Raw genomic sequence first — 10,038 nt, 5'->3', positions numbered from 1 at the left:
TTTTTATAAATATTGTCTGTTGACTTTCATCACATTTTTAATATAGTCGAATTGTTAAATATCCAAGTCTATTCAATATTAAGTTCTTCTCAAATTTATTGTTTATATAAAAAAAACTTTACGTTTGTCACCTTTAAAAATATGGTTGCATTGACCAATAAAATATAAAAAAAATTTTAAAAAAAAGAAGATTTAATGCAGCTATATGTATATGAATTTCATTAGGGAACTTAATTTACAATACCTAAAGAATTGTATTTAAATTTTACCCTTTCATCAATTAAGTCCCTAAAAAATGATGTAATTTTAATATTTTCAGCATTCCAAAAAAAAAAACAAAACTTTTTTATTAATTACAAAAAGGTATATGATTTCTTTTTTGTAAAATTAATTATGGGAATTAGAAAAGCCCAACCATGAAAGCTTGAGACGGGAGATGTCTCTAGCTGAGTCAAGATGACGGGGCATTGTATTGGCTATGCCCAGCTACTTGAGAGTTGAGAGAGAAGAAGAACCTTGCGATGTAAGGTCTAAATCTATCTCAAAAACAGCTTATATTCATTCCCAAATCGCAAATGCAATGCCCTAGACCCACTCAAGTCTTGTGGAGAGAGAAGGGATGACAATAGGGCAGGGTAGGTCCAAAGGATGGGGTTTTCGCCACATGATGGGAAATTTTTCTTGTCCTATCCCTGCCCCTTAGGGCCTCGCAAAGCCCCACCCCACCCCACCCCACCCTATAAAATTCTACTTCTTGTTAATTTGCCCACAACTATTACAATTGTTTTTAATAAAACATGTTTCGTAAATAAAAATATACTTGAAATTATAAATAAATTTATCCTGTCAAATCAAACTAATTTTTAACAAAAATTGAATAATATTATTAAAGTGTTTAAAAGATAATGTCACAACAAAAATCTCATAATATAAAATCAATTATTCAATAGTATATAAATTTGTTCATAATAAAGACAAAAAAAAATGTTAAAATTGGTACCTTATTTTCAACCTTGTTAGAGAGGAAAAGAAAGGAGGCAGAAAGCCTTGTTGGATAGAATAAAATAAGCTGATAAAATGTCTATTTAAATAGTGGGGTTTTAGTGTATAATAAATTTACAATTTAACTCTTACCAATGCGGGGCAGGATGAGTTGAGTTTAAAAAGTCTAAACCCACTCATGTCCTGCTTCGTGATGCTGGGGCTAAAATCTCTCCTTATCCCTACTTCATTACCTTTTCAAGGTGGGGAAAACTCACGTAGAATAAAGCGGGGAGAGGCGAGTCAAGTGGGCGGGGCAAAATTGTCATCCCTAAGAGAAATAGAAATAGAGGAAGCAAATGGGGTACAAAGCTCAGTTAAGAAGAGGGAAAGAGAGAAGAAATTTTTTTTTTAATAGTTTCCTATATTTAGAAATTAGCTTTTGGGTTTTTATATTTTACAAGTTAAAAAAAAATGAAAAAAAAAAAATGTTTTAGAAGACTTTTGGCATAAGTGGTACACTGAATGGCAGTCCATTTCATAGGAATGGAAGGATCACGTTGGCCAGGTATGGAATAAAATATCGAGAATGAAATTGAAAAAAATTAAAATTTAAGGAACGAAATTGACATACATCTAAGCTTAGAAGGTGTAGTTTGTCATTGAGCTTATTATTTAAATATATATTGATGTATGAATTTTTTTCTTAAATTCTTTTTGTGCATAACAGGAGTAAGTGACTAGTTGTTTTGTAAAGTGAAAGAACCTCTTACCTATAGAAGCTAGTTATCATGTTGTGCTTTGTGTTAAAATATTCCGTTCAATATTCCTTTTGTGTGTTTGTATCTCAAAAAAGCTAGTTATTATGTTGGACACATATTTATTATTATTATTTTGCTAAAGAACACATATTTATTTAAATAGGAAAATATGGTACATGGCATAGTTAGTAAAATATATGCGTTATATTTTATTTTAAAAGTAAGTATTTTTTTATTAAAAATAGATAATGTTACGAAATTGAACAAAAATACTCTAAAAATGCATATTTTAATTAAAAATATAAAATATGTATTAAATTTTTTTATAATATATTTGTACAAAAGTACTTTAATTTGATTATAATTTATTACTATTATCAACAATATAATTGTTTATTGTGCCAAAGTGTATTATTATATAAGAAAAAATTACCAAAATCAAAATTTATTTTTGTTTCATGTTATACTATTTATATTAAACATCAATATTTCCTCATCAGTTATAATAATCTTGAATTTATTTTTCTTTAATCTATTAAATTTTTTTCATATTTACTTGGATGATTAAATCTTCATGTCATATAGAAAGTATGTATATATACTAGATGAATAAAAAAAATCAAATCAAGTTAAAATCATATGAATATGAGATAATGAATAATTTTGTTGGTTTGTTTGTTTGTTGTTGCTAATTTTGTGAATTAAATAACACACTAAACACCATCTCCTCCATGTATTTATTATTTTTCTTTAAAACATGTCAAAGTTGGAAAAAAAAATTAAATACTTAATTAATTGATTTTGATGATATCTTGCTAGATTATACTAAGAGAACATAAGCATTTTACTAACTTTGAATATGCCCTAAAAATTTAATGAACTAAATTACTTAATATATATATATATATATATATAGTTTTTTTAATTATGAATTTAATATACTCATAAATATTCCATCTTGTACATTACTTGTATATATTCATTTGAATTCATAATATACTCATATATAGGTCTATTTATGTTTTGAAAACATTTTTGAAGAATTCGAACGGAAACAAATACATACGTATTTCATAATGTATATATTTAATCTGCTACTACTTAACGATACACAGTTTCTTTCCGCTACTACTTAACGGTACACAATTTCTTTCTGCTACTGTTTATTTTTTACTTAACGGTACACGATTTCTTTCTGCTACTGTTTATTTTTTATTTGTTTTCTACTTTCGGCGAATCTTATTGTTTTTTTTTTCCTCCCTTTTTTGAAAAAAAAAAAGAATGTCTAGAAAAGGCCTAAGAATGTCTAGAAAAAAAATAATAATGATATCACCTAGATTTTTTAAAAACTGAACTGCTTTTTTCCATTTCTACCTTTCATTTTCACCCAATCATGAAGGCATTTTTGAACAAAACCAAGCCTGAAATTCCGTGTCCAATTTTTCCTTTCTCCAATTGAAACTCCTTAGGACTTAACTGAAGAGTAGGAAAAGCTGCACATAAGGACAAAACTTTGTAACAAAGTCTCACTTGCTATTTATTCTCTTTTGAACCATCCTGAGCAAACACTCCCCCCTGACCTCTCTCTTTCACACACGAGAAGCCATGATGAAGAGATTTGAAGGTGAGAGCTCACACAAAGGGTCTTCATTCTCTTCTCTTGTTAATAAAGAGTATCTTTCAAAATCATCTCATATCATGAGACCTTCTAAGCGGCACGCCATTGAGAGGTTGCCGGAGTTAAGCTTGAAATCGCCGCCCGTAGTTAGGCCATATGTTCGATCCAAAATGCCTCGCCTCCGGTGGACACCTGATCTTCATCTCTGCTTTGTGCATGCAGTTGAAAGGCTTGGAGGAGAAGACAGTAAGCTGTCTATTTATTATGGCCCAATTATCACCTTCTTTTTCTTTTCTTTTTTCTTTTTTTATAAAAGGAAATGAAGTAATATTATGCTTAATTTTTGGTTAACAAAAGCCTCAATTTTTGTTGTTGTTAAATATATAGGAGCTACTCCAAAGATGGTTTTACAAATAATGAATGTGAATGGCCTTACATTATCTCACGTAAAGAGCCATCTTCAGGTTTTTCATCAAATCCCCCTTTACAGATAAAGATCATACATATTATTATCTTGTGAATTCTTTGTTATGATCTTTTTTTGGAGTGATTGCAGTTTTGATATTTTTGATAGTCTTTCTAACGTTTAGCTTGATTATTGACAGATGTACAGGAGCATGAAGCATGAGCAGATGCTAGAAGGTATGTAAAATCATGATCCCCCATAATAAAAACACATGTACTCCTTTTTCCTGATGCAGGCATATACATTTCTTTACCAATTTTCCTTTGATTTTAACAATGAAGATCAGGTTGGTAATTCCATTTACCCTTGTGATCATAAAAGGTAGCTCTTCACAGTTTCAAAGTTAGCTATCTGCTATGATAAAATGTCACCGCAAGATTTTTTTTGGGGGGGCTAACGTGGGTAGCTAGGCCTATTAAAGTACTTACCTTACTGATTCCCAATCAGTCAAAGTAAAACAATTCCTTGTTTGTCAAAAGGTATTTCATGCATGCATCATTCCTCTTATTGTGTGTGAGACACAGCTATATATGGGGTCCACACATTTTGAGAAGAAAAATGTTTATATACAAAAGAATGATAACAGATGAATAAGATAATTATTAGTTAAGAATAATCTCAAATAAGAGTTGAATCTAAAGAATTTTGAATAAATAAGAATATAAGACCTGAAAACCACTGATCCCTTGCAACAAATTCAATAATAGTGGGCTAATATAAATTGTTTGATGTAATTCATATGGCCGATGTGGTTTTTTTTGACCGAGACATATAATTTTATTGTCATTTCCTTAAAAGATTCCTATGCATTTCATCAATGGTGTTGTAACTTCAACTCATAAAATTTTACTTATAAAGGATGTGTGACAGTCCTAATACATAATATTTGCCATATAAGAACAAAGAAAGAATATATAAAGTTTGCGGACATGCAATAGTACATTTCATCTCTAAAACTCTAACCTTTGTCACATTTGTAATTTACTTTCAACATTATGGCTCCATATGAAATTTTAGACAAAAAAATTATGAAATTATTTAAATTATTGTATTTTTTTCTCAAATATATGTACTGAGAAGATCCATATGTGAAGAATATATTTATGTGAAAGAAATATATAGTAAAATCAATGTATCGAATATTTTACAAAGAATTTTTTTGTAAACAACAATGATCCAAGATATAGTTCTGATAACAGAATTTGAAAAGAATAATCAATGTCAAAGGGATGGAAAATTATTCCGTAGACTATAATGTTTTTAAAAATGCATTTATGTATGCTTGAAGTTCAAAATTGAAAACGTCAAGAAATAAACGTTTCACCAAACCGAAACCGAAACCGAAACGGTGCTCATTTAATGAAAGGTGGGTGAGGCACGTTTTTTTTTGGGCACTTTTTAAAGAAGCAAAACGCATGTCTAGGCACGCTTTTACTTTTTTTGGTAAAAAAAAATTATGAATCAAGAAAATTAATTATTTGACCTTGGAGGAATTGATATGATTATTAATTCATTATACAAACATTTTTATTAAGGCACCGTATTACACTAATTTACTATTTTTCTACTATATGGTCTTTGACTTTTGAATATATATATATAGAAGAATCATATACTTTAGTTGATTAATAAGGTACAAGAGAATTATATAAAATATTATGACTACATTATTATTATATTGTCCATTACTAATTGTTTTCAAAGTTACCATATAAAAATATAAAGAAATTAAAATAATTTATGTAAAATTTGAACTTAAATTCCGTGCAATTGCACTTTCCATTTTAAATTTTTAACTAACAGGAAAAATATTTTACTAATTTGAGTTTATTAATTCTTTTATTCAGATGTTACATATATTTTTTTTAATTAAAGAGTATTCTATATTATATTTGAAAAATGTGCATTTTAGTTCAATCAAGCGCGCGCACTTACGCAAGTGTTTAGGTTCCAAGTGGTTTGTTTGATAGTTATTCATACTATGAATTACACCTCCTTAGACCATAAGTAGGTTGCACACCTTTGTACGAGAGAAAAGTGTACCATGGAAACCTCTTCTTTAAGCTGTATGTGTTGATTCTTGTTGCAGGATCAGAGACAGCAAAGAATGAAAAAATGCAGGTTTTCCCTAATTCAAATTTCTTATCATGCTTAAAGCAAAGCAATTGCCAACAAAAAGACAAGGGATTGGTTGATACCAACTCATTACAGTTCACAAGCAAAGGAGGAACTCATTGCAATGGAGATCGTACTCTCAAGAATACAGCCATACCAAACCAATGGTTTGTGGATTTTTTTAACACATTTCCTACTATTTAATATACATATTGTTAAATATTAGTATTGATACACTAGGTTGAATATGCTAATATGAATACGGAAGCAAAAGCATAATACACGAAAGTAATGTGGTTCAGCTTAACAACCTACATTCACGGAGAAAACCCTAAAGGACTAAATTAATAATATATTAGTGTAGAATACAATAATACACGAAAGTAATGTGGTTCAGCTTAACAACCTACATTCACGGAGAAAACCCTAAATGACTAAATTAATAATATATTAGAGTGAAGTACAAATCCTATATTACAATGAACCATAACATATGTATATCTAATAGACTAAACCCTAAACTAATAGACTTCTAGTACAAGTAGAAGACTTGGTTTGCACACAAAATACAATTAGGTCAGGGCCTATGCTAATGGACTAATATATCTCTAACACCCCTTCTTAAACTCAAGATGGAAACTTGATGAAACCTTGAGATTTAATAAGGTTGAGAAGATCCCTTGAATGAAGTTTGGCTTTGTGACGGTAGTTTGAGGAAGGCAATGATCATGTAGTGTTGATGTGAGTTCTACAGTAGCATGACTATACCAGAGAGTTTTGACGACAACAATACAAAGCCAAAAAAGATGAATGTAGTGAAAAAACGTTGAGGAAGATAATGATTGCTCTTAATACATCGTAAGAACAAAAAACCATAGCCATAGGAATATGACTCTGATACTATGTTAATTATTAGTATTGATATACCATGTTGAATATGCTAGTATGAATGTAGAAGTAAAAGCATAAAGTGTAGAACACAATAACACACGAAAGTAATGTGGTTCAGCCTAATGATCTATATCTACAAAGGAAACTCTAAAGTGCTACATCAATAATATATTAGAGTGTAGTACAAATCTTATATTACAATGAACCATAACATTTGTATATATAATAGACTTCTAATTCAAGTAGGAGACTTAACTTGCACACAAAGTAGAATTAGAATTAGGCTTAGGCCTATGCTAATGGGCTAATATATCTCTAACATATATCATGAGTACTAATCCTATAATATATCAACCATAATTAATATATATATATATATAATTCTCACACACACTCATTGTTGAAGTGCTGTGGCTTACATCATTCATTTATGTATATTATCAATTTGACTGTAAGATGATAGGTTTTCTTCTTTTTCTTAACAATCATCATGAAAAGGATAATATATGCCAAGTAAAAATGTGTATGTAGAGAAAAACCTTTGTACAGCCCACGTGTTCTAACATTGAGAATAAGAATCACCTCAGTATGGAGGATTCCAGCGCTAGATAGCCATGAGAATCAATTACGTATTGAGTCTTTGGTGACTTTGGTGGCAGGCTGGTGAAGCAAGAAATGGGGAATATTGGAAAGGATGTAACTGAGCCGCTATCATACCAAGAAACAACAAGCAAAGCATGGGAGAAGAAGCCAAAGTCTTACATCATCTTCAAGGATCTGCTCAAAAGCTACACTACTCAAGTACTCTTTCTCTCTTTCTCTCCCTCTCTCAGATGCCAATAATTATCTTATTCATATATATGCATTTTACCACAGGCCATAACTTGTGGACCATAGCTACATGATTCTCGCACACTATTATATAACATGCATGAGATACCTTCTACTCAAGTATACACAACAAACACATACACGTTTGTTCTTGCCATTGGTCTAAATATTTCCATTTTAATTTATTGTGTTCTCAGGGGAGGAATGAGCAGAAGGGAGTGGTACTAGGTACTGTTGCCGGTTGCAAGAGCAATCATCATGCATTAGAAATATTTACAGGGAATACAGAGCTAGTGAATGATTGCAAAATGTCTTTATCAATGAACTCAAAAGCGCCCCAGTCATTGTTGAAGCCGAACAAAAGTGCCGATGTCAATGATGTCTCTCTTGAGCTTACTCTTGCTTAAAATCATGCACATAATGATAAAGACACTTTTGGGACTTCAAAAAGTGACTTGACCTTGTTGGTAGTTCTACAATACAGAGACCAAGACGTAGTTGTGTTCATTTGGGTTAGCTGTTTGAAAATGTACATCTAAAAAAAAAAAAAAATAGTGGTTTTAGAAGTTCTGTTTTGAAAACATTCTGGTTAAAATTATGGAAAGTGTAGTTGTTGTGAAAAGTTTCCGTACGAAAACATAGTTTTCTCGCAATTTTAAAAATGCAAAACCAAAACAAAGTTAGATTTTACTTCGAGCTGGTCATAGCACCATAAATTTCACTTTGAACAACCTAAAAACAATGATAATAGTCCAAAATTAATTAAAAATTGATTTCTACTCAAACACCAAGATATTTATAGAAATGCTTTTTCCACATAAATTGTACACAAATTTTTCATATCTCTGCATTTTTATTAAATTGAAGACGTCACATTTGTATTTTATTCTCAAAATCAATTTGTATTTTATTTTAAAAACCAAAGGTTGATATGAACTATGTGGGTTGTGTGGAAGGTATATGTGCGAATAGCACTATTCTGTCGTTGAGTAAAATTAATTTCAATCATCATGTCTTTCACAAGGGAGCCTTATACGGGCTTTTAGCCTAACTAGGAAAGTACAACGTATAGTAATACAGTAGTACAAAGGTCCAAGTGAATTTGGCCTAGTATGAAATGGTTTTTTTGGCTAAACGACTCTCCAGGATCATATTATAGCATTGACATGTACACTGGATTTCACACACAAAAGTTTAAGAACTAACCTTTTATAAAAATCTTTCCTATGTAATTGATAAAAGAATGTTAGAAATACTGAATTCAATAGTATTGTATTTCACACTGAAAGAATATACATGAGTGCCTTTATATAGGAGGCATATGAGTGCAGTACAAGTAAATATGAGTGTAGTACAAGTAAGAGTGCTAAACAAGTAAACTAGTTGGGCCTAAAGCCCACAACACTATACATGTTAACAGCCCCCCTCAAACTCATGGTGGATGTGAGACCAACTTGAGGTTGTCAACCAAAGTACGAAGGCGTCCCTTAGGATGTGACTTGGTGAAGATATCTGCAAGTTGATCTGTAGAGGAGACTGAGATTAGCTTGAGAGCACCATGGACAAGATGATAACGGATAAAATGACAATCGATTTCGATGTGTTTAGCTCGTTCATGGAAGACTTCATTGTGAGCAATATGAATGACACTATTGTTGTCACAATAAAGAGGAGTAGCAAAGGATGTAGACACACCTAAGTCTTTGAGAAGCTATCGTAGCCAAAGAAACTCAGATGTGGTATCAGCAAGGGCACGATATTCTGCTTCAGTACTAGAGCAGGCTACATGAGTTTGTTTCTTGCTTCACCAATAAATTAGAGAAAAACCAAAAAGAAAGCAATAACCGGTGGTGGACACAAGTCGATGGGATCTCTGCCCAATCGGCATGAAAAATGCACGGAGAACGAGAGGAGGGACTGAGCGAGTAGAAAAGACCATGGAAGAGAGTGCCCCTTTAGGTACCGAAGAATGCGCGGAACAACAGCATAGTGAGTCGATCGTGGAGCGACGGATATTGGCTCACTTGGTGAACAGGCATAGGAAATGTCTAGACGAGTGGCAACGGTGAGATAAACTAGGGCCGCAACTAAGCGTCTAAAGAGAGGGATTAGACAATGGTTTCCCCCACGAGGGAGTCGGATGCGCATTAAGCTCGGAGTGTCAGCAGTCTTGCTATCAGTGAGTCTAGCTCTAGACAAGAGTTCGAGAGGCATACTTGGCTTGAGTAATGTAAAGTCCATGCTAGAATGAGTGATTTCAAGACCCAAGAAGTAGGCGAGATGTCCAAGATCTTTCATCTCAAACTGCGTGAAAATCTTTGAGTTCTTGAATACCACGAGGTCATCACCGGTTATAATCATATCATCCACATACA

General features: G+C 31.8%; 1 protein-coding gene across 1 annotated transcript; it reads left to right on the top strand.

Annotated features, from left to right (window-relative positions):
* Positions 1-3,347: 3,347 nt before the first annotated feature.
* On the top strand, positions 3,348-8,070 carry LOC142635656 (uncharacterized). The gene is made up of 6 exons (XM_075809783.1): positions 3,348-3,606; positions 3,748-3,824; positions 3,966-4,002; positions 5,916-6,108; positions 7,492-7,633; positions 7,861-8,070. The coding sequence occupies exons 1-6, from the start codon at positions 3,348-3,350 to the stop codon at positions 8,068-8,070; spliced, it is 918 nt and encodes a 305-aa protein (XP_075665898.1).
* The last annotated feature ends 1,968 nt before the right edge of the window (positions 8,071-10,038 follow it).

The sequence above is a fragment of the Castanea sativa genome, chromosome 5, assembly GCF_040712315.1.
Source record: "Castanea sativa cultivar Marrone di Chiusa Pesio chromosome 5, ASM4071231v1".
In the NCBI taxonomy this organism is placed as follows: Eukaryota; Viridiplantae; Streptophyta; class Magnoliopsida; order Fagales; family Fagaceae; genus Castanea; species Castanea sativa.
This window is presented reverse-complemented; position numbering and strand designations above follow the sequence as displayed.

Coding starts and splice junctions, on each gene's coding strand:
- LOC142635656 (XM_075809783.1), top strand. CDS start 3,348: ATGATGAAGAGATTTGAAGGTGAGAGCTCACACAAAGGGTCTTCATTC. Junction 6,109..7,491: donor ACAGCCATACCAAACCAATG/GTTTGTGGATTT, acceptor CTTTGGTGGCAG/GCTGGTGAAGCAAGAAATGG. Junction 7,634..7,860: donor TCAAAAGCTACACTACTCAA/GTACTCTTTCTC, acceptor TTGTGTTCTCAG/GGGAGGAATGAGCAGAAGGG.